General features: G+C 48.3%; 2 protein-coding genes across 5 annotated transcripts; one reads left to right on the top strand and one right to left on the bottom strand.

Annotated features, from left to right (window-relative positions):
* Positions 1–40: 40 nt before the first annotated feature.
* On the top strand, positions 41–18571 carry nol4la (nucleolar protein 4-like a). 3 transcript variants are annotated; one of them, XM_041071549.2, is made up of 12 exons: positions 41–191; positions 353–1033; positions 8618–8773; positions 10611–10722; positions 12216–12325; positions 14683–14824; positions 15454–15743; positions 15820–16005; positions 16361–16549; positions 16638–16757; positions 16853–17042; positions 17142–18571. In XM_041071549.2, exons 2-12 carry the CDS (start codon positions 692–694, stop codon positions 17357–17359), a joined length of 2055 nt encoding a protein of 684 aa, XP_040927483.1. In that variant the 5' UTR covers positions 41–191; positions 353–691; the 3' UTR covers positions 17360–18571. The 3 variants fall into 3 exon arrangements, with proteins under 3 accessions (XP_040927483.1, XP_040927482.1, XP_040927481.1); XM_041071548.2 differs by having other exon boundaries at positions 41–260; XM_041071547.2 differs by having other exon boundaries at positions 41–1033.
* A 6159-nt stretch (positions 18572–24730) lies between these two features.
* Positions 24731–26673, bottom strand: LOC114859254 (pancreatic progenitor cell differentiation and proliferation factor A-like). Of its 2 annotated transcripts, XM_055510325.1 has the most exons (6): positions 26513–26673; positions 26361–26413; positions 25615–25717; positions 25454–25531; positions 25278–25371; positions 24731–25173 (listed from the first exon to the last, which is right to left on the bottom strand). In XM_055510325.1, the coding sequence occupies exons 3-6, from the start codon at positions 25667–25669 to the stop codon at positions 25056–25058; spliced, it is 345 nt and encodes a 114-aa protein (XP_055366300.1). In that variant the 5' UTR covers positions 25670–25717; positions 26361–26413; positions 26513–26673; the 3' UTR covers positions 24731–25055. The 2 variants fall into 2 exon arrangements, with proteins under 2 accessions (XP_055366300.1, XP_029013090.1); XM_029157257.3 differs by lacking the exon at positions 26361–26413 and having other exon boundaries at positions 26513–26672.
* Positions 26674–26901: the final 228 nt, after the last annotated feature.

The following is a 26901-nucleotide window of genomic DNA, read 5'->3' as shown; positions in this document are numbered from 1 at the left end:
CAAATCGGACATTTTCTGTCTGTGTCTATGGAAACACAACGCTACTTGTAAGCCGGGGGCTTTGCTTCGAATTAATCCAGTTACCAGCGAGATACTCCGTGTGCTTTTAACGGGATCCTATTCAAACAGGTGTTCGGAGCAGAAACGATCCCAGGTGGCGCATGCTGATCGGTTATGTGGCCGTGCACATTGTGAGCATCTTTGCGCTTTTTCTAAGGGTTGAGCAACCCGCATCCGAAAATAGTGATGGCTGTTAGAAAGTAGGTCGATAGGAACTGAGAGCAACGTTTGTTTCCACGCTTTTGTCTGTGTTCTTTGTTGTTTAGCAGGGACTGTGGTTTTTTTTTCACAGCCTGCCCCTTCGCGAAGAGCGTTTTACGCACAGGTGGGAGATACCCGTTCAGCATAGGACAGCCCCCCTCTCTGCTCCTCAGCGGATGATGCGAGGAAGTGACATTTTTCACCGCTGCGGTTCGGGACAGCACGGCTCCTCTGCAAACAGGTGTGCTGCTGTCCGGGTCACTTTTACTGGAAATCGACGGGGACGCAGCGTCCCATAAGCCGAACCGAGTCTTCTGGAACCGGGACAGCGGGGACCAGAGGAGGAAACCCAGCCCGGCGAAGTCTATTCTTTATTAGCCTGGGCTATTTGAACGGGTTCAGGCGGAGGGAGAGAGAGACGGGGGGAGCGATGGCAACGAAAAAGGCGTGCGTTGATGCGCCCAAAAGGAGCCGGAGTCCGGTCGTGTTGGAGGCGGAGATGTTCAGTGAATTTCAGGACTGGTGTCTCCGGACTTATGGAGATTCCGGTAAAACAAAGACCGTCACCCGGCGAAAATACAACAAAATCATGCAGACACTGTTGCAAAACGACGAGTCGGATGGCGTTTATGTCGACAACAGCCACATCAACGCCAAATTCAAATTTTGGGTGAAGTCTAAAGGATTTCAGGTCGGGACCAACGTTTTGGGAGAGCACAACAAGAAAGGAGCTCCCGGGAAACCCGTCCTATACGTCCCGGTCAAGTCAACGGTAAAGTGTGTGTGTGCGACTGTGTTTGTGTATGTGTGTGAGACAAACGGAGAACGTGCGTGTGCAGCAGCACGAGATGTCCCGTCGCCGCCTGTAAGTTGTCATTATTTCCGGCTGCACACACGCGCTTGTCCAACGACCGAAATGCGAAGTTATTGTGTTTTATCGTCCCGACGTGCCCTCATCTTCCCTCATAAAGCTTCACTTTGTCCACATCCCGACCAGAGCAGCCCTACTCTCATCCCTTGCTGCCATAGCAACGCCGGTGCCTCCTGGCAATCGCAATGGTAAAAGGTAGGCTATCGTGCATAGCCATCTCGCCAGTGAGGTTGAAGTCCTGTCAGCGGCACGACGCGCGGTGCAAAGCACGAGATAACTGACTATTGACAGCATTTGGATCACGTTCTGTGTAGCCCAGTATGGTGATTCAGTGTGTGCGTGCGTGCATGTGTGTGTTTGCGCGCGCGCGCGCGCGCGGATGCAACGGCATGCTCTTGGGTCGGGTCGGCTCTGTCAGGGTGCTCGGCCGTGTCCCCCGAGTGACTGGAAGCTATTAACACCAACCGATAGACTGAGATGTCAGAGCCACCCTTCGCCGGGAGGATGAGTGTACGTTTAATTGGCAGCGATTTATCAGAGGACACGCGCCCTCACCGTCCCATGCAAACCGAGCACAACGGACCAGGTCCGCGCGTCGGCAACGTGCATTGCCTTCCTCTCTGAGTACGAGAAACCGAGATTGAAAAATACCGAAACGTTGCAGTGGAATACGCCTTTCTGGGGGAAATGTCAGCGTGTGCAGCCAGTCTGAGTGTTTGTACCCCACTTTTCATTGTCCTGGGCAGGATGCAGATCGACTCGCAGGCACCCGTTGCTCTGGCAACACCTGTGTCGTCCAGGATAGTCTCCCTCTGCCGCATTTTATTGTGCTCCCGCCGACACAGAGCCGTGCAACCAGTTTAGGGCTGTCCTTCAAGGAGACAGTTTTTTTATAAATTAAAAAAATATATCTCTGCATTTGATAGAATGGGGCAGCTGTGCGTAATTGGCGACCACGTGAGAGGCTGTGGCGGAAACAAAAGGGTCTGCTCGGGACCGGAGAGCGACATACGCCCACAGTTAGTGGCCAGACTTCACTTCTGCTCGTCGACGGGTTCCAGATATTCTGGACGTCGGGTCGTGCGCACGCGGACGGGGGGGTGCGGTGCGGGGGGGCGGGGGGTTAAACCGCGCGTCCTTCTTTTGTGGCGGAGGATGAACGTGCACATGACGAACTGTCAGCCGGTGCCCCGGCAGCTCTCTTTGTGTGCGCGCGCGCATCTGCGCGGACGTGCACGCGCAGCCGCGTCTCCTGCGTGGTGTTTTGGCCTGCTGTGCCAGCAAGGAGGACAACCACCATTTTAAATAAGCGCCTTGAGGGAATAGACCCCCCCCCCCCCCCCACCTCCATGCCCGCCCCCCGCCCTCCACCCCCAACTGCCGGGACAGCGTCTCCCCGGACCTCAAAGAGCAGGAACACATTTCCTGTTAACACACTGGCTGAGAGATCGTCATTACAGACTGGACTCTTTGATATTAGCTGAATGGCGCTGATCCTTCCACAGGTGTTATACCTGTCCGAATGCACAATTTAGGATTAGACCTTTACAAAAGTCCCCTAATCTCCTGTGGGTGTTGGATTTCCCTTCGGGCGGCAGGGCAGGGGTGGTCTGTGTCTGCAGGTGCAGATGGTGCCTGAACTGTGATGCTGATTAGCCGTCCTCTGTGGATCCTGTCATTTTTCGTCCCCGCGATATCAATTTTTGTATCGTGCGATGTTATTATCAATATTACATTCCTCAGGTGAACCCATTTCCTGCGCGGTTCGTTCAAGTTCGCCGCCAAAATAAACCTCCAAGGCCGCGGTGCAGCACATTTGAGGCGATCAGAGAGGAACGCGTGCCCTGCTGTTTATTCGGGCCTTGATATTAGCCGCTCTCCTTGTCGCTAATATCGCGCGGCCGGGGGAAAACTCCCCCTGACTCAGCTTCACTTGGGGAAATTTGAACAACAAACGACACATCGGGCGACGCGAGCTGCTGCTGACGATGAGTCAGAATCCACAAATCGACCAATTTGTGCACGTGTCTGTATTAGAAAGCGCTTTCTATTCAGCCTGCGTTTGTGGGCTTTATAAATAGGCCGTCCCAGGCTGGTGTAAAAGTGACACACACACACACACTATGGTCACTGCCTCCTCGTATGGCTGCAGGGCTGGGTACGTGTCTCTGGAGCTGGAGCACTGGAAGCCCTGCTGCAGCTGCTCCCAGGGTGTGCCAAGTTTCTCTATGGGGGCAGGCAGGGGAGTAAATGACGGGAGGCTGGGTGGGGGTAGGGATGGATGGTGGCTGATGTGCAGACAGAGGAGGCCTCTTCTATTCGTCAGTGAAGCATACAAGGCGGCTTCAGTGTGTGCCAGGGCACAGTAGCGCACACTCATCGGCACAGGATCATTTTGTGTCCCGTGTTCTCGGCCGTTGTACCCGTGTTTTCTGCGCAACTCGGAGCCCTGCCCGGCGCCGGGAGAATCCAGCAGCCCTCGGTGTGGAGATACAACCTCATTTAGCTTTCATTATGTCCTGATTAGAGGATGCTACGGAGGAGGAGGAGGGGAATAAGACCAGAAACAGGCACAGACGTGCGCCACAGAACCCGCTGCACGAACACAAGCTTTCCCTGAGACGAAGGGAGTCAGAGTGCAGCTAGTTTCAGAAAGAAACGCTTAAACGCCCTCTGTATTTCCTTGGGACTGACGCGAGCATCGCAGGGAAAATTTTTGAAATACTGCGAGCTGTTGCCTTTTTGTTACCATGCCAACTGAAATCTGTAAATATCTCCCACAACAAGGTTTTGGTGGCCATGGTCTCCCATAGAGACACACACAGTATGTTCACATGTCAGTCCAGGAGCACTTCATTATTCACACGAGTGCCGCTTCCACGCTTGCAGGGCCACAAACACGAATCCGGACAACTTAGGTGAACTCTCAGCTAAGAAATAGTAGTGAAAATGTCATAGAAAATGAAAATTCACAACTTTGCAAAAAAAATTTGGTTCACAAATATATATAAGCTAGTATTTAAGCCAGTATATCTGTATTTTCCCTATAGGGGAACTGCTGATTGAAGTCTGATGAGGTTCACGGTCGTGTTTTCGACGTTTCTGTTTGTGTCCAGGAAGAAGCCAGAGTCAAACCATCAGTCCTGACTCACAGGACGAACACAACTGATTTTCCTTTGTTACATATTATAGTGAACTGGAAACCTTTGGGTCTGGTCTGCTGATCAGACAAAATAAAACATTTGATTGTGCACCCCGTTGTTATAATAATAATAAAAGTATTTATTAGTCTTAGTTCAGAATGAAGGATTTAATCGTGGCAGTATAATACTGAATTGTTTAATAACAGGTGACAGTCTTTCCCGGGACGTCCTTTTCTTGTGTAGAAATCAGAAAGCGCCATTGGTTCAGCCACCATCAGCCGGGACGAGGAACATCATCATTATTATCTGATTAATTAGTCCACATTTCCTCTGAGAGCCTCTCTTTTGTAGAAGGGCCACGGAGTCAAAAGAATACTGGCCCTATTATTCATCAGCATTTGCATTAATGCTATCTTTGCATAGCCGGTCTCCAGTGCTTTTGTTCCGCGTGTGTTCTTGTTGCGGCCCTCTCTGGCAGCGCTTATGAGGGACGACACACGGGTCCGCGCTCGCGGGTTCCAGCGGCGAATGATCGCCATCCCGGCGAAGAGTCGCCCGCTTGTCCTCCGCACTTTCATCCTCGGAGTTGCGGGGACGCGACCTCAGCGCGTCTGGTGCCGAATGAAACGCCCGATTGTCAACTTTGCGATTCGGGGACAAATGAGCTTACGTCAGCACCGGCGGCTCCTGGTGTCAGTGTGTTTTCTGTGACCGTCGGCGGGTGATAAAATCCATACCGCACGTATGCGCGGCGGTTGGTGCGCGTACGCGTGTTCCTACAAAGAGGGGGTCGCTGATCGCATGCTCCGCGTTTCCTCCCTTCAGCACCCTCTCTGTTGCCATGGAGAGGCCGTTCTTTGCTTTCCCATAGGAGGAGAAATTAACACAATTTTTAACTGGCCCGGGGGCCTCCCCCCCTGTGTGGGAGATAGTACGAGTTCTGCACGCGCGCGCGCACGCGCGCGCACACGCGGGCGACAGTAATCTCCCCGCCGCACCGCTGCTTTCGTTCTTTCGGCACCTCTGCGCGGCCGCCGTCGAACAAAGTGGGACGGCGGCGATGAGAGGCCCGGAAACGGTGAAACGGGATGCGGTGATAATGTGCGTGAGCCATTTACATGGACATTTTGAGTCAGCGACTGGAACGTCAACAGTGGCAGTCAGCGGGGCCGGTGGGACCGTCTGCCTCCCCGGCTCCGTGGGATATTGGGGGTGTCACACACTCTATCAAATAATGTTCATCAGGGGGGCAGCCAAGAGAGGAGCACACAGACACGCATGCTGGACAGAAGGGTAGCGCCCGGCGCACCTAATGTGGATTTAATGACGGGCCTCATGAACTGAAGGAGAGACTAGGAGCTGATGGGGAAGACACAAAAAGACAAAAAACAGGGCCATTGTGGATGTAATAGTGTCTTTTATCCCAGTTTTTTAAAAGTCTCATCTTGTTGTATCTTTCCCCTGGCACACATGCACACAGGAAACACAGATTGGCCCATTTACGCGTCCATTAGCTAGTTGATAGCTGTACAGAGGGGAGCGGGGGCTTTAAAAGATGACCTGTTGTCACATCTGCAGCGAGATAATCTGAGTCATGAGCGCTGTTGACACTGTCGTCCCGGTGCACACGCACACGCGCACACACTGACCCTGTGCTTCTCCTTATCACACATCCCCGTACTCTACTCTAACTCGCATCCCGGAACGGCACCTCTGACCTCTAACCTTTGTAATGGAGGCTCGGCCGGAACGTCCCCGCGGCTGCTTTCACCTGAAAGAGGAGCCGCAACTCCATCCGCTCACGGTGCATCCGCTTAGCGTGACTGTAAAAGTTACGCGCAGGGAAACGCGCGCCTTTCATATCGGGGCACGTCACAGTCGCGTTCATCCGTTCACCCACGGAGCTAATTCCATGTGTGAGGCACTTCCTCTGTCTTTGTGACCCAGCTGCTTCCCTCGAACCCACACCTCCTCCTCCTCCTCCTCCTGACCTGCCTTAGTGCAGGACTGCTCCTTTCTCCCCTCAGCGACTCCACTGGAGTGTGTGTGTGTGTGTGTGTGTGTGTGTGTGTGTGTGTGTGTGTGTGTGTGTGTGTGTGTGAGACTGCCGGCGGGGGTGGGGGCAGTCGACTCAACCCCTCCAGTCTCCTAGCAACAGAGCGGTTTGGTTCGGGACAGGGAGCGCGAGCGCGGAGGATGGGGGCTGGTTGTACAGTGACTGGGGAGAGCAAAGTCCTACGGGATTAGAAAGCTAGCGCGAAGGAGGCGAGGAGGAGACGAGGAGAGTTTTGCAGCGGCGCTGGCGATTAGCGGGAGCCGACACCTCTCTGCTTTTGCCGTTTAAAACGCGACACGCCGCTGGATGAGGCCGTTCGGCAGCTGTTCTCCTCCGAGACGCTTCCGCCCGCACGCGCTGCCCGGTGGACATGCGTCGCACTTAAACACACACGGCTCGCACAAAAACACACACAGGGCACAAGAGGTGAGTGTTTAACCCCCCGTTGACGGGGTGTTTGGAAACTAAAGAGCTTATGGGGAGGCAGGCGCCTCCAGGCTGGCCTCCAGGTAACGGGTCTGACGTGGTGGCTCTGAGGGAAGGCCTTGACTGGAGCTGAAGCAGCGCTGGGCCCGATACCACTGTTTACCTTCAATCGGCCCATCCTGGGGTGTGTTTCTGTTTAGTCAAACCTTTCTCCCAATTAAAGTTGTTTGTCTTAGAACAGTGGGGTTTTGTTCCCGTATAGACTGTGACGTTCCATGCAGTTGTGATGTTTTCCTATATAAATAAACTAATTAAAATCCTTTTCTGTTGGCGTTCTCCAGATTGGAGTCTAGCTGGACTGAAACGTCTGCATAATTAAGCAGCTCACGTTAGTTGAAGTCGACTATGTCAATATGTTTCTTTATGGATTCTTGGTCAGAGGAAACACTCCCAGCAGGGGCTCCAGTGTGTGTGTGTGTGTGTGTGTGTTTTGTTGGGCTAAGGTTCAGTCCAGGATGCTGCAGCAGCATGGGGGCACTGCACACCCCACAGTTGTATGAGATTATCTAAATCCAGCATGAATGGACCTGACACCATTGTCCCGAGAAGCAGCAGCAGCAGCAGCGGCGGCGGCGGCGGCTGTGGCAGCGATGCCACTGGGGGAATGATGATGATACCTCCAAGTGCGATAGATTACAGCTGCGATGATGAGGCGCAGGATCGCTATTATTTCATTTATTATCATTACATTTAGCTCACGCTGACAGGGGAGAGTGGCCGCGGAGAGAGCGAGGGAGAGGGAGAGGGCCGGATTAAAACAAACCCGCTCTGTGAGCCCGTTTTAGTTGCCATGGCAACGATTATTACCTCGCACTTGGGAGAGCAGGAGCAAGTAAAGAGAAGGGGGAGGCGGGGGAAGGTGGGGAATGAGGGAAAGAAACAGGAGAGGATGGGACAGAGGTATGAGGCCGGGTGAAGACATGGAGGCAGGAGAAGAGGACCCGGTTGGGAGCAAAAGGAACTGTTAGTGCAGAAATGTCAAGGAGAGGAGGGGGAAAAGTGTGATTTCCCAATGCCCGGAGCCAACTTTTTGAACTCAGGGACCTCCTTTTACTAAAAAAATTAATTAATTAATTAATTAAATCACTCCCCACCTCGAACCCAGTCTCTTGAAAATGTCAGCGCTTGTCTCATACTATATCTGTGTGGGAGAGGTGGACTCATGAAAAAAAAAAACTAATTAAATGCTCAAATCCATTTGTTCCATTTTATGCTTGCTGGGGCACTTTATGTTTAACATATCAGCAGGTGCAGGAATGCAATGATAAGTGCGTGGACCAGTGGGGAGGAAACGAAGGGATAGGAGAGTTAAAAAAAAGAACGAGGGTAGAAATGAGAGGACAGCTCCAACGCCGTGCAACGGATGGAGGCCGTTGTCCTGGCGATCCCACTTCTATGGGGTGTCACATGACCCTTCGCCCGGCACACCTGCCCGAGAGAAATCAGCGGCTGTTTCTATGGCGACAGGGTCAGCAGTACAGGAGGCAGGATGGCTGCCAGAGGTGGTGGAAGGAGGGACTGCCGGTCTCGTACAGTGTCAATGGTGTTATTTTTAAACATGGCAGAGATGAGGTTGCTGACCCAGCTGGGGCCTAGACTTCTCTATATGAAGGAGGAATTTGAGGAGTGAAAGATTGCAGTCGGGCCAGAACGGAGCAGAGTTTTCCCTCAGCGAGCGCTCCCTGGTACAGGAGCCACGAGTGAGTCACGCGAGTGCGTCCGAGCTCGCGTCTCAGGGAGGCAGACGCTTGGAACCCGTCCCGCGTGCGAATTAAACGCCGGCCCCTGTCTGCGTTTCAGTGTTCGGACGGGAACTCGGCCCAGGACAACTCCTCGCTGAAGCGCGTGGCCGTGGTGGAGGACTTCTTCGACATCATCTATGCCATGCACGTGGAGATGGGCGCCGATCCTGGCAGGGCCCCCAAACACGCAGGCCAGAAGAAGACCTACAAGGCGGTGAGTGCATCCACGCAGGCAGATACTGATGATCCAAACAAGACTATATGAGACATTTTAGTTTGGATAAACAGCAGATGAGCCAGTGCTGCAGAGCTGAGACTTTCTTTTGTTCATTAATGCTAAAATACTGAGTGAACCACCTGGGCTTTGAGCATTTATGCTAAATATTTATAACAATTTCTTGGTTGTTGCCCTTTTATTTACAGGTCAGCAATTATTGCTTTATTTGAATGGTTAATTTACTCGCTTATGCTAATCTGCTTTGTGTGGGGCGTGTTAGTGTGTTAGCGAGCTATTTGACACAAGACAAATAACTTATTCGCACAAGATAATATAAAAGTGGCCCCTCTTCAGTCCTGGATGTGGTTTTATACACATAAACCAAATGATGTCCATGCAGGACATACATGAACACACATTTAGCCACATTAGCAATGTGGCTCTAGAGATGTTGTAAGTTCACGTTCCTCAAAAGACAAATCCTAAAAGCTTTGATATACAAGTAAACACTTTGGGCTACTCGTTAATGTTAGTGTGCTAAGAGGGTGGACTTATATATAAAATGTATTTTTATCTATGTACACCTAACATGCATGTTTTTGGAGCTTTGAAATGTCATTGTTCTGAGACTAATTAGTTTATTTAATGTAAAAAAAAAATAATAAGAAGAAGAATATTCACTTTGAGCGGTTAAATGTTAAAAACCTCTGGACTGAACGTACATGTATTCATGCAGAACACAGAGGTTTTTTTTTTTTGCCTGTGTAAAACAATAGGCTATGCTCATTAACTCCAATAACGTAATGTATAATTTTTAGCATCAGGGTTACCAAGGTAACAACCAGCCACCTTTACGGGGAAAACAAAGTACTGTAGCAGCGGTGCAGGAGTGCACGGTGTCACATTAATGTTTCTGGAACAATGGGCGTCTGCGAGCGGATGCTGCAGACTGAGGTGTGGTTTCGGGTGTGGCGCCGTGGCCCGACGAACCCAAGGGCTTTGCACACGGCTTTTGTGATGAATTTGAGTCGGGATGTAGCGTTGGGGGCGGGTGGCAGCCGGAATTTGGTACCCCTCGTGTCCTCCCTCCACCCCAGGATTAAAAAAAAAAAAAAAATCATCAAGCCAATTCCTCCTGCCCTGTAGAGAGGTCCTGTCACGTCTCATAGCGTGTACCCTTTTGAGGAGGCAGCATCACTGGGGCAGGGCATAATATGGAACTGTCACTGTGGCCTTCTGGGAGGTGCTTGCTCCTCTGGGTGGCCTTTCCCTCTCAGCTGCCTCGAGGGACCGCGGAGGGTGAGGGGGGGTGGGGGTGTGGGGGGGGGGGGGTGCTCTGGCGCAGGGGATCTGTGGCTGTGGCAGCGGCGGTGGGCCGGTGGGGGTGGGCACCCCTGCTGCCCCTCCATGGTCACGTGAAGGTCGCGTTTTCCAGTGAAATGCCGGGGGGGGGGGCGAGGAAGAGGAGGGCGAACCGAGAAAGGAAGGCTGAGCACGAGAGGTGTACGCATCAGCTGACTGCACCTGAGAGAGAAGAGGAGGAGGCCGAGAAATGAACGGCACAACACAAATACGATGTACGAGGGCTGGAGCTGGAATTAGGCCATAGAAAGGCATGAGTGAATGCCCGGAGGGAGGATTCCTCCTCATGCCATGTCGCGATCACACATAATCACTGACCCCACAGTTTCACACGTGTTTGGGACGATCAAAAAAAAACAACAACAAGGCAAATGAAAAAAACAACAACACCTGCACTCAGCTTGACACGAGCCACAGCCTGAGCCCCTCTTGTGCCATAACCCCCTCTCCTCTGCTCACTCCCCCGGCACAGATCGCAGAGACCTACGCCTTCCTGCCCAGAGAGGCGGTGACTCGCTTCCTAATGAGCTGTGGAGAATGTCAGAAGAGGATGCACATCAGTCCCAGCACTGCAGAGTTCAAAGGTAAACGCACACGTCCGACCCGTGGTGGTGGAGGCTCCATTAAGTGAAATCTTTGAGATAATGTGGAGCTTGTTCGAGAGCTGATATGGAAAAAGGTTGAGCTCCATGCACGCTGCGATATATCACTCTGATCCGCAGCAGCCAGGCGTTATTGTCGTCCTTTTAATAGATTTTATTGGTTTAGATGTTTGTATTATCATGGAGCATGGATGTGATGAGTTTGCGGATGGCATCTAGACGATGGCTCGATCCTCCACCGGAATGTGAGCTGTGAGCTGGTTGCACCTTGAAGACTTAAATTAAAGCTCATTAATGAAACATGTTGTATATATCTATCACCAATATGATGTAACAAAGACCCAAGAGGACCACATCTCTGGGATTAAACAGGGACTTAAGTGATCACAGAGTCCCTCTAGTGACTGGTGTGCAGACTGCAGACACCTCTAAACTCAACCCCACTCTTCCATTTGAAGTGCGACTGCCTGGACTTCAGAGTTTTGCGTGATGTTCTAGCATTATTTGAAGAAGGACTCGGCCGTAAAACACACTGTACTCGCCCAGTGCTCTGCTTGTTGTTTTATAGCATTGTTTTTACTGGGTGAGTAGGAGTTGATGAACAGGACGCTTCTTCCTGTCAGTCGATCTGCCGCTTTGACGGACAAGTTGCATCACTAATAGTTTGCTTCAGTCTCGCAGCGATTCACTGGTGGTTCAGTTCCTTTACAGGTTCAGCTGCAAACAGTAACTTACAATACTTTATTTAGCAAATATTGAATGTTGCTGATCTAGTGTTGTTAATAATTCTGACATTATTACTTAAATTAATTAATTTTAAATGTAAACGTGGCTGATCTGCTAGAAGGGATTTTGCTTTGGTTATCAGTCCTGTCATTTCTGTTGTGATGTCATTTCCTGTTTGGGTCCAGTGTGTTGAAATTGGTTTAATTACTTTAGCCTGGTCCGTTGTTTGTGTCACTCGGTCAGTTTGTGATGCTTGTTGTGGCGTCCCACAGTCTGTCTACATGTGTGAGGTTTGTTTGTGCGTGTCCTCTTGTTTAGCACTATTTTTGGTTGCCTGCCTTATATGTGTTTCTTCATTTCTTAATTCACACCAGTTAGTTTGCCTGCATTAAGGTTCTGTTAATCCTGATTATTCCACTGTCTCGCAGTGTTGCTTAGCTAGTTAATAATGTTTGTCATGATTTATGTGCTGGTTTCTTAATTAAACCTGTTTGTTTCCTGGTTTTTCATGGTTGTGTATTTGGGTCCTGTCCTCTTGTTGGTGCGTCTGAACAGCTCTCCAGGTTGAGCTGGCCAGTTAAAAGTGACAATAAATATTTATAGTTTAGTAAAGATGCTTATTATGCAAAATAAACGAATACACACCGTTCCATTGTTCCATCTTTAACAGTAACACAGTAGAATTACTCAGTACTTCGAAGATGTTGCAGACTAATTTCCGCCGCTGATGTTCTTCTGTCTTAAATCAGAAAATGACAGGCCAACCTCTCTGGTCCCTGACCTCATTGATTACAACATGCCTATTACTGCCACCTACCTGAAGCAGATGAAGCTGCAGTGCATGACGACCACCGAAAGGGTAAGTGGCTCCTGCTGCCAGAGCACGATGAATGTTTGTGAAACGTCGACTTGGAAACAAGCTGCCTGGGTGGAATTAGTAGAAATAGCGGCCACTCGAACGTTTTCCCATTTACCGGTGTTTGTACTGGGTGAACAAGTTCACAGTGTTTTTTCTTTTATTGTCTGTGATCAATAAAACCACGGGGAGGTCTGCTTTGTTGAGGCAGGAGAGGTCGTCCTGCTCCTGAACTCTTAATTGAGTTTCTTAGAGGAGCTTCCCTGCTGGGAGGCGGGGCTCGGTGTGGCGTCACGCGCGTGGCCCCTCCCCCAGCGGAGCTGTGACAGAAACGGACAAAAACCGCTGTCATTAAAGTGCAGGGAGCGGTACTTGATGATGACAACGTAGACCTCATTCATGCATAATTAGGATTATCCGGAACAATGACCCAGGCGCTGATTCGTGGGTGAGTACAAATGAACAAACGCGCAGACTGGGGGCTGCGTCTGTATGCAGACTAAAAAGCGATGAAGCCAGTGATTTAATAATTAACCACCACTGAGGGTTACTTCATTGCTAGAGGAGACTTGTAGTATTTTGTTCCATATCTATGCAGCATTGTTTTAGGGTTCAGAGCAGCAGCTGGAGCAGAATTGCAGCAGGTTTGTTGTGTTGACAAAAGCAGGTCAAAAGTAAATATGTGACTGTGAATGAGCCGGCACAGCCTGCTTTCTGTTTACATGCTGTTTTCACAGAACTTTGGTGGAACAGCTTCACTCCTAATGACGGTACAGAAAGAAAGTGCCAATAACAAAGTGATTTGTTTCAAATGTAAGGTGACAAAATCAGACTAGATTCATAATTCACTTTATTTTGGCCACTTATTACTGCAGGATTCAGGTCCAGTGGAGGCATCACCACAGACCTGTCCTTTATATTTCATTTTTGTTCTGTTACACAACTCAAACACCAAAATATTAAAACTGCAAAAATACAGATATTTCATACAAGAAGCTCAGCTCAGAGGATTATTTGCACTTTTACAAGTGAAACGACAAATGTGCTTAAAAGAGCTTTTAATAGTATTACATTTATTAATTTTGCCATAAATTTGTTAGCTTGTGTAGCTTTATATGTAATTCTACAACAAAGTGACATATATTGTAAATTTGTTTGTTTCTTGTTTTTAGTTTGGGATGTTCATTTTCTATATTGATGAGCAAAATCCTTGTGGAATCCAAACAGTTTGTCGCTTCTATCAGATAATAATGTCTGTTTGAATAGAACCTCCTACTTTATTAGCTATCTATCTGTTTTTTAGATAATGTAATTAGATAGTCTCTCACACTCTTCTGAACGCTGCATGGCTCACTTGGTACCTAATGGAGCTGTCACTGAGCATTTTGGTCCCCTACAAACGGATGCATATTCCCTGGAGTTTGGGCCTATTTGTGTATGTGTGGGTGTGTGAGTGTGTGTGTGTGTGGGGGGGTGTAAGATGTAATTCTGCTCCATCGCCGTCACACGGTCGTGGTTTTGCCCCCACGTGAGCGAGATGCCAGATGACACATGACAGCGTGGCGCTTGGAGGTCAAAGAGAGGTCACTGTACGTGGTAGCCTAAAGTAAACGCGCTCGTGCCTGGTCGCTAGAAGCCACCGCTCAGCACAGCGTTTGAGTAGTTGCAGAGATTACTCAGTTTCCCTTTGCTAATCCTGTCGTCCTGCTGAGTCTTTACTCATATTTTGTGTTGCTCTACGCTACAAGGAGTGTTTTCAGGTTTCCTATGGAATGGTAGCAGTGCTCCAAAAAGCAGATTACTTAACAGGGAGGCTTTTGTATTTCCACAACTCAACGGCTCATGCTTTTTCTTTCCTAAAGCAGTTACTGTAAACGATAAGGGACAAAATGGACAGTTGTTTTGTGCAAAACGACACTTCTTAAGATGATGTTAGACTTTCTCTAACTCTCGATGACAGGAGCTGAGGAAAAAGTGTATTGAAGCACAAAGAGAGGATTTCATGCTAAAACACTAAGTTTGAACGACACCCTGGGCTTGTTTAAGGCGTAATGTTCCTGCTGAACACTGCATGTGATTTTATTCACTGTGACTCCCACTGAAATAGATTTAGGAAGGGATTCCAGATGCCACATACATTGCACATGAATCATTTCCTTCAACCCAAAAGAGACGAGTGATGCAAAGAGACGTGCCTGTGCTCTCATTATCGTCTCCTCTATGTCTTTAGGACAAATGGGAAACCTGGAAATTTGATGAGCTTTCTCTGGCGGTCAGCTCTCCGCTTCCTCCGCCCGTTCAGCGTTTGCCGTGAGGGTGACGGCACCTCTCTCTCTCTCTCTATCTCTCTCTCTCCTCAGGATGACAGCTCGGTGAGCAGCGAGGACATGAACGGAGCTGAGCCCGCATGGGTCGCAGCTGAGCAGCCCGCAGTGCCTGAGTCCTGCCCCGCTAACGGAGAGAGAGTCAGCAACCAGACAGCTAGCGTTAAAGACGAGGACGGTAAGAGCCGAGCAGCGCACTGGGCGTCGGTGGGTACATCTGGAACGGAAAGGTTCGTCTGTTTCATAAGAGCGACGCTTGGTGTTCTGTGGGAAACAGCTTGCCTTGTTCTTAGTGGACTAATCCACATAAATCCAGTCTTTACAGGGGATGGGACACCAGCACAGCCCCAATCCTTTGTGCACCCCTCTCACTCAGGGCACAGGGCTTAGAAAAGTAGGACAAAGGGCGATATCAACCTTCACGGATTAGACAACGCAGAGGAAACGACTGTAAAGAGGGCACATCGCTGTACGGGAGAGCGACCGCTTCCTTCTAGGTGTAGACACGATCTCAGTGAAACCAGTCCAAGAAGCGGGTTAAAAAGCTATGATTCGCACTCTCCAGGGACTCAAGGCTTCCAACCCCCATCACTTTTCTCTGTGAATATTAATTGAGGATCCCCCTCCTCTGACTTTTATTTTTGCTGACAGTTGGCCCCAATACCCACTTCCTTAGCAGTTTGAGAAAGTACAGCACAGCTTCCCCTGTAGTAAATCTCCCTGTCTGGCGATAGTTCCTGCTGTGGCAAACGAAGCCACTGTAACCCCCAACCACATGGCTCATCTCTGTGTCCTCCTCTCTGCCAGATGACGACTCCTCGGAGAGCGGCAGCGCTAACGGCCTGCCTGCCCTGACCTCTCCGGAGGTGCTGGTTGTGGGTGCGACCCCCCCAGACGGCGGGGCGCCGTACGGGGAGGCGCCGGCGAACGGTCTGAGCGCGCCGCTGGACTTCAGCACCACCTCGTCCTCGTCCTCGGAGGACCAGCAGCCGGTCAACCTGAGCGACAGGCTGCTGCCTGTGGCGAGCTCTCCCCCAAACCCCTTCCCAGCGGAGCCCAACAGGAAGTACCCAGTCAAACCAGAGTACAGCAGCAAGGTGGGAGCAGAAGAATGTGCCTGACCTGTGCTTTTGAACCCATGTGGAAGTAACGCCGGTTTGTGCGTGTGTCTAGTCCCCACCTTACAGCTCAGGCAGCTACGACTCCGTGAAAACTGAACTGAGCATGAGCGGAGAGGACTTGACTGCTGGACGGGCGCAGATAATTGACGACGATGACGACGACCATGACGACCACGATGATAGCGATAAGATCAATGATGCTGAGGGTATGGATCCTGAGAGGCTCAAAGCTTTCAACGTAAGTAACCGGCCACTCTGTTGCAGTTTAATTACACACACGGGACATGTATAGTTCTGTATGTTCCCGATTAAACATTATACTTAAAGATACAAAAGATGAGACGAGTATTGATTCTATAGAAAGCACTAAAATGACTGTCCAGCCTCTGAGCACCCTGTCAAACCTGTTTTAATCACCTCCCCCCTCCTTTTTTCCTCTCCACCTCTTCCCTGCCTTTCCTCTCCTTTGTTTTGGACTCACACCCCTCTCCTCTACCTCCCTCCCTCCTGCTCTCTTTCTACCGTGCACCCCCCACTCCATTTTTCTGCTCTATATCCCTTCTGTCCCCTCCCCCTCCCTCTGTCTCCATCAGATGTTTGTGCGTCTGTTTGTGGATGAGAATCTAGATCGCATGGTGCCCATCTCCAAGCAGCCCAAGGAGAAGATCCAGGCCATCATTGAGTCCTGCAGCCGCCAGTTCCCAGAGTTCCAGGAGCGCTCTCGCAAGCGCATCCGCACCTACCTCAAATCCTGTCGCCGCATGAAAAAAGGCGGTTTTGAGGTACAAAGTGGTCACAGGCAATAAAAATGCATATGAACAAAAGCAATTTCATATATGTCAAGTGCAAAAATCTGAATTTTGCTGCTAGATACGGCCAACACCTCCTCACCTCACCTCTGCCATGGCTGAAAACATCCTCGCTGCTGCCTGTGAGAGCGAAACACGGAACGCTGCCAAGAGGATGCGGCTAGATGTCTACCAAGCGTCGGTAAGCGTCCTGGGAGTCTGTGTTTGTGAATGTGCCCAGCAGGATGCTTGAATTGCTGTGCATCGCTAATGTCAACTGCTGTGAATGTCTCACAGGATGAGACCGCCGCTGCTGACAAGCCCAACTCCAGAGACCCGGCCTCCGTGGCTCCATCAGGGTTCGCCATTTCCAGTGCAGCTTTTGCCCAAGACCAGCTCTACACCAATGGAGGCCTCAACTACAACCTGCGTGGGTATGGCACAGTCAGCAGCAGCCAGCAGAACTCTGCTGCTGCACAAACCAATGGTGAGGAGGTTTCATTAATCATAATCCACCAAATGATACAGGAGACAAGAGCGGTGTCTTTAGCGCAGCTCCAATCATCATCCCTCTATGCGCCTGCAGGTCCCACAGATCTGAGTATGAAGTCGATCGGCCCAAACTCCTCCTCCTCCAGCTCCAACAGCCACGGCCAGGGAGGCGGCGGCGGCGGAGCTTCGGCTCAGCTCAGCCCCCCGGAGGTCACGGCGGTGAGGCAGCTCATCGCGGGCTACAGGGAGTCGGCGGCCTTCCTACTCCGCTCGGCGGACGAGCTGGAGAGCCTGATCCTGCAGCAGAACTGAGTCAGAGCCGAGCCGTGCCAAGACCCCCCGCCTAGCCTGTCCATCCTCCGTTGCTCTCAGCCACACGCGTTTGGAAGGACTTTCAAACACAAAGACACAAAAGTACTAACGAGCGATACTGCAGCGATCAGTGGGTTCTGTAGGTATGGTACTTTCACTTATTCCTACATGTTTGTGTATTCGGACGGGCCGGAACATATCACAGGTTGAAAAATGTTTATTTATGCATTCCGTTCACTTTGACCTTAGTGCCCTGTTATCTGTAGCCATTCATCCCATTCAGTTCAGTTCACCACCTCAACCTCCATTCGTCTCAGGAAGCGATGAACTATGTGAAAAAACGATCCACACTGGTACACAGGGACAAACCAGAGGTGTTCAACTTGTTGTGGCCATAACATTCCTGTAGAGGTTTGGACAAACGAGTAGTTAACTAGCAGTGATTTAGTGCTTGTGTAAAATATGCTGTACAGTGACACGACGTGATGGAGCCATTTCTGAACGAGAACCCTCTCCAAAGTCATTCATGTCACAGATAATTCGGAGCGTCGCATCCCGAACGTCCGTGGATGAATCGCTGCTAAAAAACGTGGCCGCCCGCCACTTACCTGTTCACCTCAACAGCTCCTGTAGGATCTGCTGACATACAGTTTAGAGATGTGGAAAGAATTAGAGAGAGGAAAGCAAAAGCATAAAAGCGCTTGACAGTTGTCGCTTGTAAATTTCAACCGACTAATCCATTAAGTTGTGTGGTCAAATGTATACCTCAATCCTACTCTCTGGAGTGGTCTCCGCCTTGTTGGGCGCGTGGTTACAAAGAGACAAAGAGTCATTACACAGCATGACTTTAGTTTCAGCTCTTTTATTATGAATATTTCTATCAAGCTCTCATTTACTTAACGAGAAAGGAGGTTTTGAAAAAGACCAGGTATGCAAATTGAGGTCACAGACACCTGTCAGGGAAAAAAATGGAGATTAATATATTGTTTAGACTCTTGGTTTGAAAAAAAAGGTGCAATATTAAAGATAATCAGTAACAGTTTACTTACTGAAATGATTCTAAGGCATTTAAGGAGGGGAGGACGTCAACACGCTCCCCTCCTGCTGTAACTGTCAACTTGTAAAAAGAAATGATATCCCATGCAGCATTGTAGCCAATTTCAATGTTGTTATGTGTTGTGATCGCTGATCTTTATCGCTAACCTCATAAATGAGGCTTGTAGTGAGGAAAACAAATGGGACCTGGCAGAAGAAGTGAGACTTAATGTTGCACGTCTTCTTTTTACGTTTAAGTCACTTGGGGTCATGTTGGTGTGTATGTGTATATGTGTGTGTGTGTGTGTGTGTGTGTGTGTGTGTGTAGGATATGTGTGGATCCATTTCCGACAGTCAGTTGATGCGTTGGTGTAACCCAGACATCCCTGTGGCTCTAGTGGATGCAACATGAGCGTGTGTGGTTTGCTCAGACTAAGGGAACTCCGTCCGTCCGTCCGTCCGTCCGTCCGTCCGTCCGTCCGTCCGTCCGTCTGTCTGTCTGTCTGTCTGTCTGTCTGTCTGTCTGCCTCATCCCCTCTGGCCTGGGTGGTTTCAAACCCTGTTTCTCATCTCATTGGAAACACAATGTTTGAAAAGAAGCAAACGACAATCTTTAAAAAGATGTTATTGCATCACGGTTTACCCTCCCAGTTGTGTGTGTGTTGTCTGAGGGCACACTAAGAGTACTCGAAGCCGATCTAGAGCACAGTCTCACAGCAGACCCATGTAAAGAGTCACTCAGCACAAAAACACTGTCGTGTATGTTGGTGCATGTGGTATTTTTATGCCTTTTTTTGTCGGCGTGTTTGTATTGACAGTATGTTGATCTTCTGTTCGTGTATAAATGGAGTGACCCAGTTTGTACCACATCAATCTGTGAAGATCTTATTCCAGGCTGAAACATTCCAAACAAGGACAATGACTCTTCAAGCAGCCAAAACGTGGCTCGCACCTTATTGATTTCAAAAAGCGTAGAGAGATATATTTCTGTATTTATCACAAATCCTATTTATCATGAATCTGTCTATTTCCATTCATACATGTGTAACTACTACCAGGCTGGTGCAGAGCTGAATCACCATTATACATCTTATCAGCGTGTCATGATCGGGCTACTTTTACTTTTAAAATCTATTACCTATTGCAAGTTTGGAAGCACTTTATAGCTCAGGATTAAGGTAATGTAAGGTAACATGTGTCTTTACCTCATTTGTAAAATCAGCTTCAACGCGATTATGGTAACGGACAATTTGACAACACTCGCATACGGAAGCAGTTCTGCTTCGTGGATGAAATTAGCGAATGGCTCCATTTTGGAGCTCAGGCATCTGACGGGTGTTTCATAAAGAAGGCACAAAGAATATAGAGCTTGGTGTGAGAAGGTCTGGCAAACAACCAGGATGGAGCGGTTTCATAAGCCGGAGATAGAACATGTGGGGGTCACTGCTTCCTTAGCAGCAAACAGGAGAGAACTGATTGTGAATCAGTAGGTCAGAAAAACATGAAACAAGTCACTATTGAATTTAATAGAATCACATAAAGGATGGCATGGACCTGTGGATGTGTAAAGAAACTGGTTTATTTCCCCCAAAAGGCCCAAACACCAGTTACTGCAGGTTTAACTTCATGGACATTAAGAGGAGAAATGGGAGAATTGGTTGCAGCACATTTTAAAGCACATATGTTGATTGGGTTTATATGAAGAATGTTTAGGTTTCAAGGATACGAGCTCAGAGTGTGTGTGTGTGTGTGTGTGTGTGTGTGTGTGTGTGTGTGTGTGAGTGTGTGTGTGTGTGTGTGTGTCAGTGTGTGTTTAAACGAACGACCTTCTTTATGAAACAGGATTAAGCCTGCGACAGCTGATCGTACTCAAACAGGCGTAGTCGTAGATGTCCGTGGGGTCTGATTCCTCGCACGTCTTCCTCATCTCCTCCAACCTGTTTCTTTTTTTTTGTCGTGGCCATAGCGGATCCTCTTCACGTCACAGTGACACCGTGTTGACGCGTCTCCCGTTTCCTCTGTCAAACACCTGCTCACGCATTTGTAAACTGTCCTAAGTCTGCGCTGGGCGACGTTTTAGCCGTGTGCTGGAGTTTTAATGTGATCGGCGACAACCACTTGTTGTCATGTTGTTGTTTTTGTTTTGTTGCGTTTGTTTTTTTCTAATGACGCCCAATGGATTTTCTCTTTGTATTGACTGGACAGTGTAATCTATTGGTGTTATTTAAAATGCCCTGGTAGCTTGTGGATTGCTAAAGTGGTCAGATAAATGTACTGTATAGCTGTACAAAGAGTGATAACAGATGTTTTAAACCTTTCCTTTTTCTGTGGGTACAGCACTGTTTAAAAAAATCAAAGTGGTTTAGCCCTTGCCTGTTTTAACTTATTATTTTGTGGTCGGTATTACTTCTATTGTTATTTATATCATTTCATTCGTTGCCTCTCCTGCACTGATGAGAGACTGTAGCTCCTTGCAGGGGGTTGTACTGTAACCTGTGTGAAGCTTTGTATTTTTCCCCTCTGGTTTTGGACTCAGTGAAAGTGTGATGTTTACATGTACAGTTTTTCAGAGTAATTTTCGTTTCTTTTTTGCTGTTTTCTTCAGGCTAGTTTCTCCTCACCTGTGCCCCCCGATCTTTGTACATTTGCCCCCCTGATCTTTTCCTTTTCGTTGTTCCACTGCATCGAGTGCAGATGTCACCTCTGCGACTGCGTGGTCACGGTCAGAGCGTGCCATGACGACTGGTTGCCGCCGGCTCGGTGCGTGGCGGCTTCCGGCGTTTTAATCTTAAGTAAAAAAAAAAAAAAAAACAGGGGAGCTTCGCAACTTCTCAAAGTGGACCCGATAAGAAACACAACACTAAGGTTCAAGTCAACTTTAATGAACTGTTTAAAAATACTAGAGTGGCCTAAACATAGTGGGAACAGTGGGGTACAGTTACCTTTATTATGCACCAGTAAGTGCTCATAGTCTTTGAACACCCCGGCCATGTTGTCAGGGAAAAGTCCTTGTCCTTAACCTGACTAATATCCTGAAAGGTTCACTTTGACCTGTTGTAATATCTCCTTGGTAACATAAAAGCCATTCCCCTCTCCTGGCCTTTTAAGGGGAACCCATAAACCTCAGGAAATACTGAATCTCCAAGTTTAGTTTTTTTCCACTGATTTCTTCTGACACGAGATTTAACTCGCTAACGAAAAAACCATTAACATTTATATGAGATGTCTATTGTTTTGTACATTTCTCATTGTGATTTAAAGTGGAGCTTTTTCCAGTACCTGTGACTTAATATTTAGATTTTTTTGAAGTGTTTATAGGTATGGATATTTATTATTATATGTGAAACTACAAAAAGACAAAAGAAAGGGTTGAACCTGTTTCATTTGTATGTTTCATGCGAAGCTGTCCAGGTGAGATTCTCTCTGCCTCTTACATATCACTGATGAGGGACCTGTGTTTGTTTGGAAATAGCGCTTTTTCAGTGTTGCATCAACGCTATGAAGAAAAAAAAACACCAGTGGTTCACGAACAGCAGAATTGCAAGCTCTCCTCTTCTCCTGAGATGTCAGTAATTGAATAAAACAGTGCGATGAGCTATCAAACTGAGGCGTTGCTGGTGCTTCTCTCCTATGCATGAAGGACTGCGTCCACCAGAGTGCAGCAGTGATACAAAGCAGGGAGTCATAGGCTGCAGCCCAACAGCCTGCTGGACTTATAGCTTTATCAACATGACTGTTTACTCAATAACTGAGAATCCATCAATTTCAATATTTTTTTCTATACAATAATATCCATAATTTAAAAGTTCCAGAGTAAAGTATTCAACTCAGGTGCAAATCCAAATTTGATTTAATTTATTTTCTCATTTTTAAACGTAGCATTTTATGTTGATTTCTACTTTAGGCGAGAAAAGGGTATTTTCAGATGATGCCATGTGGAGAAGTCGTTTAGTTCCTGCTCTGTCGAGGTGATGTTATCCGGAGCTGGAGTCAAAGGACTGCTTTGTATTGTAGGAAAGGCTGAGGTTTGCAAATACTCAAACATTTACTTCAGAAAATCCGGTCATATACGCGCTGGTTTAAATAGAACGTTCAGCTCGTGGCCTTCTGGGTGAGTACAAAAGCACATCACGTTCTTAAAATAACTGCCTTTTTCTCACAGGTTGATTTGTTCATTTTAGATGAAAAAGGACATGTGAAAGAAGTGGATCATTAACCAGTTACGACAACCAACCTGTTAAAAAGATTCTCTAAGACAATTTAATATAATAAAAAACAAATAAATGTTGGTTAAACTACATGATGAATAGCACCAGGCTGCAGGTGCTTCACGTCGGCTGTCTTCTAGTTTAAACAGGTCAAGCGTTGCTCCGGTTAACACGGTTTATAATTTCAGCCTGGAAGCGTCTGGAGCCTGGCAGCGTTCGTGGCCGCTTCCGTAAAGTGGACGTGCTGTTCCATCCAAACTAAGTCAATGTTTTGGTCCCGTGAAAACACATCTGGAGTGACATCACTGTTTTCCTTCATCAAACGCTGATTATGTGAATTAATGATTTCTAGAAACGTTGTTAGAATGACACCTCCAAGGCAAAAGCTTATTAAAGCATTAATTCTTTTACTTGATAACTGCTTGGTTACAGTTTTATAGGTTTATAGTTTTGTTACTGATGCATTATTGAGAAGATCATTCTAAGTGATTTATATTCAGTTATAGTAGATACTTACTCTAAAATCTGGGGTCAATGATTTGTTTGCGAATGTACATGATTGTACTTTTTAGCGGTAGTGGGGTAAAGTTCATGATTCTATTCTGAACTGTGGCACAAACAAAGTCCTACCTTTGTACTAACAGTAACACACTTAGTCCGACCTTCAGGTCGTGCCTATTTTTAAAACTTCAAACTTGAGCCACACAAGGAAAACAAACACGTGTGGTCCGTTCCCTGCGACACAATCGATCGCTGGTGGGCGGCGTGTGACTGTCCGCGCTGACACCAGCGGTTCTCCGCGGACACGTGGGCTCACGTCTCGGCGGCCCACGCGTTCCGCTCATGCGGCCAGCGGAACACGGGCGAGACCTGACACCCGATCCGCTTGACCTGAAAAGACCAACGCAGACCTCCGCACCGCGTCTGCGCCTGTGCGTCGGACCGAGCTGTGGAGCCTGAAGCCTTTGCCCCAGATTCCCCTCGTTGCCCTCGGGCCAAATAATGTGCACGAGTTCCCGGTTGGGAGCTCGCCAAGATTTTTCACTGACTATAGGCAATAGCAACAGTTGAGAGTTTAAAAAAAGACCGACCTGGCATCGAGTTCCAGGCACGTGCGACCATTATCTGCCTCTGCAGCTCGTGGCTGCAGCGAGGAATCATTAAAAAACAACCAAGCATCGTTCTGCAGTTGCGACATGCCTTCACAGAAATCTGCATCAACGCGCTTGTTTGTTTGTTGTTTTTCTCTGCGCAATGTCTTGCAAAACCTCGTGAGGAGAGCGCCGCAGAACTCTTTCGCAAGTGTTTCAACTTTGTACAGAGAAACCCGGCGTCCTCTGCAGGAATAGAAAGGCGCCGAGTGACGATGATGACGGGAGATTCCCGCATCAGCGCAGCGACACAGTATCTCCTGGATGAGACCTCGGGTCGGTTTTAGACGGAAATGCCGTCGTCACGGAGACGGTGGCACGAATAAGCAGCTTCGGACCGGGTGAGAAATGACAGCAGTTCTCGTGGCTCTGGTTCCGTGGAACTGTGTGGTTTGACTTCTCTGTTTGGACAGAATGATTATCCCAGAACTGGACTGGACTTTAACCAGACTTTGTTTGTCTCCCAGTTGCTGCAGCGCACAATATGTTCTGAGTGTTATTTTAGGAAAAGCCAGTTCAGAGAACCAATACTTTTCCAATAATGCTCAAAATGACGAGTATTAGCAGTTATTTACCCCTTTAAAAGGTAAAAAATGTAAATGAATGAATTAGCCCAATACATAACACTGCTCATTCAGTAAAACAGAAACAATCTCTAACATTAGTAACAAATTGGATCCTTATTAGCATTAAATTAAAGTACATTATTAAAATGTCTTAGAAGAAGTGACTGATCTGATCTTTACTTTCGGTCGCTGCTTTCCATGAGGCGCTGACCTACATTCCAGCTATGGCGAGGTGTAAGCTGCATTAACAACTAAATTAATCGTTTCTAATCATATGTGAGCTAAACAGATTAGGTCTGTTTGTTAATTAGCTGCTGTTTCAGTGTACATGGTTATAAATGTAGTGCTTGGACGGAGGTGAGTGGCCATGGTTCTGGAGATGAGGACTTTTTCAGAAATCATGAAACCCAACAATGGAAAAATGTTTATTATTAATAAAAACTATAAGCCTAATGGACACAATAATATACAACATAATTTATGACTGCAGGCATTGTATTTATTATTATTATATTTACTGTGTAAAGTTACAAGAAGAACAAAATGAAAAACTTTTTACATACTCATTTTTTTGAACTTTTGGTCATAATACAACATACTATACAGAGGCAGGAGGAAACACATTATGTGTCCTAAAGGGGAAAAAGCATCCCCATCATCACCAGCATCATCTCCAGAGCTGGACTATGAGCTGGCAAACAGAGGGTGAAGGAGCAGGGAGGAGGTACGAGGAGGTCTAGGAGGAAGTGGGTGGAGGGGTCGATGGATGATTGCTCTCTAGGAGTTCTCTGTTCAGAACCATTTCCCTGGCGATGCAGGTCACCTGGCCGTTGGCCACTGTGTAGGTTCCGTTCCTGCAGCACAGAGCAACGTTAACGTCACACAATGCCAAACCATCAAAGGAGGAGGCAGCTCCTCACCAGCATCACTCATTCTATTTGTATTTGGCCACGCTCACTTTTGGTTTTCAGATCCATTCTGCATGCCGGCCTGGTTCTGTTTTGCAAAGAAAAATGACATCCACCAGTGGCCGGAATCTTGCCTTGGAAGTCCTGAGAAGAACAAAAGACGTGTATAACCTGTAACACAGACGGCCGTTACATCGGGTCTGATCTGGTCTGTTCTGGTTCTTACCTGGATGGTGTGGAATGACCTCTCCTGTGAACTCAGAACTGCCACAGGAGCTGTTACTAGAGTTGGACCCGAGGCGTCCTACAAAACGTATGGCACAGTTGCTTTAATTATCAACTCCATGAATTATTAGAGCCTGTTAAAAAAACATAGGTGCGACTCACTTCTGTAGTAATCGTGGGTGGCGATGAGGGAGCCACTTGATGGAATCGCTGCCATTTTCTCCGACCTTAGGTGGAAAACCGCTCAAAGATGGAAAATGGTAACCTGACGGGGAGACAACAGACGGCGAAGTTCAAACACACAATGCTACAGTTCGATTTTTTCCATTATTGCTTTTATGGCCTCTGCCTTTCTTCCCTCTGTGCCAGTCACAGACTAACGTGACTCATGGGGAACTATTTCCAACCGGCTGCATGCACCCATGCTGCAGGCTCTGCAGAGTGATGAATCACAGACAGCTGCAGCAGAGAATCACGTATCCCCCGACTCAAATAACAAGTAAAAGTGTGAGGAGGGGGGGGGGGGGGGGGGGGGGGTCGGGCATGTCCTCGTGCCCAGATGAACTTTGATACGACGGCACACGAGCTGACTGCATGGCCATGAGGGGCTGGAGAGGGTCTCGTCATGCAGGTGAATGTCCAGGTGCAGCAAATGCCTTCTGCAACAGGCTGCAGCTTGAGAACCGGATCAAGGCGGCCAGGCTTAACGTCAGGTGAGCGGCCGATGGCTTTAGGGATTACGAGGAGCCGGCACCTCTGAACCTCACAGCCCAGAAAAACAGCAGCTGACGCACACACGCGCCACTCATGCACGGACCTGGAGGAAACCGGTTCTTGCGTGCTCACACACGCGCGTGTACGTATGTAACAGGCCACCAGTAATAAAATTAAACTCATGCGTGAACTACCTTCGTAAAATAATGAAGACAGCGGACTGGAGATATTACAAGTCTGGGGGGAACTAAAGAGAAAGACCACACTCAGCTCAAAGTGAACACACAGATAAATATAAAAGACATCTTAAATCTACAGTAAAACGAGTGCCATTGTTTGGACCTACCTTCAAGATTAGCAGGCTGTTGGTTTCACCCGTTGCGGCTGTAAGGTGCGGATGGCGTGTAGTTTTAGAGGTGCTAGTTGTTCTGATGGCCCATTGGTGGAAGGCGTCTCTGTGCGGACCGTCTGGTCACCACACTGCTGCTGTCGCTGACTGTGCGAGCTCGCGACCAGCTTTTATAGGATCCGGCGCACGCCGCCGTGGCACGAGGCGGGGACTTGTGGCAGCTCGAGGACACGGACGTGCGTCGGTCCCGCGCTGTTCAGTCAGGGGCGGGAACTCGATGACACCAGGCGCAAGAAGGCTTTGTGGCGGCTTAAAGTTAAACCTCTGCCACCCGCGGCAAAACTGACCATAACACCACCTGTGCATCCAGAACTTAGGACCACATA

This window comes from Betta splendens, chromosome 7, assembly GCF_900634795.4.
Source record: "Betta splendens chromosome 7, fBetSpl5.4, whole genome shotgun sequence".
NCBI lineage: Eukaryota > Metazoa > Chordata > Actinopteri > Anabantiformes > Osphronemidae > Betta > Betta splendens.
The sequence above is the reverse complement of the archived record's forward strand: the minus strand, read 5'-3'. Positions and strand labels throughout refer to the sequence as shown.

Coding starts and splice junctions, on each gene's coding strand:
- nol4la (XM_041071549.2), top strand. CDS start 692: ATGGCAACGAAAAAGGCGTGCGTTGATGCGCCCAAAAGGAGCCGGAGT. Junction 1,034..8,617: donor ACGTCCCGGTCAAGTCAACG/GTAAAGTGTGTG, acceptor TCTGCGTTTCAG/TGTTCGGACGGGAACTCGGC. Junction 8,774..10,610: donor AGAAGAAGACCTACAAGGCG/GTGAGTGCATCC, acceptor CCCCCGGCACAG/ATCGCAGAGACCTACGCCTT.
- LOC114859254 (XM_055510325.1), bottom strand. CDS start 25,669: ATGGCAGCGATTCCATCAAGTGGCTCCCTCATCGCCACCCACGATTAC. Junction 25,372..25,453: donor GGTCATTCCACACCATCCAG/GTAAGAACCAGA, acceptor TGTTCTTCTCAG/GACTTCCAAGGCAAGATTCC. Junction 25,174..25,277: donor AATGGATCTGAAAACCAAAA/GTGAGCGTGGCC, acceptor TCTGTGCTGCAG/GAACGGAACCTACACAGTGG.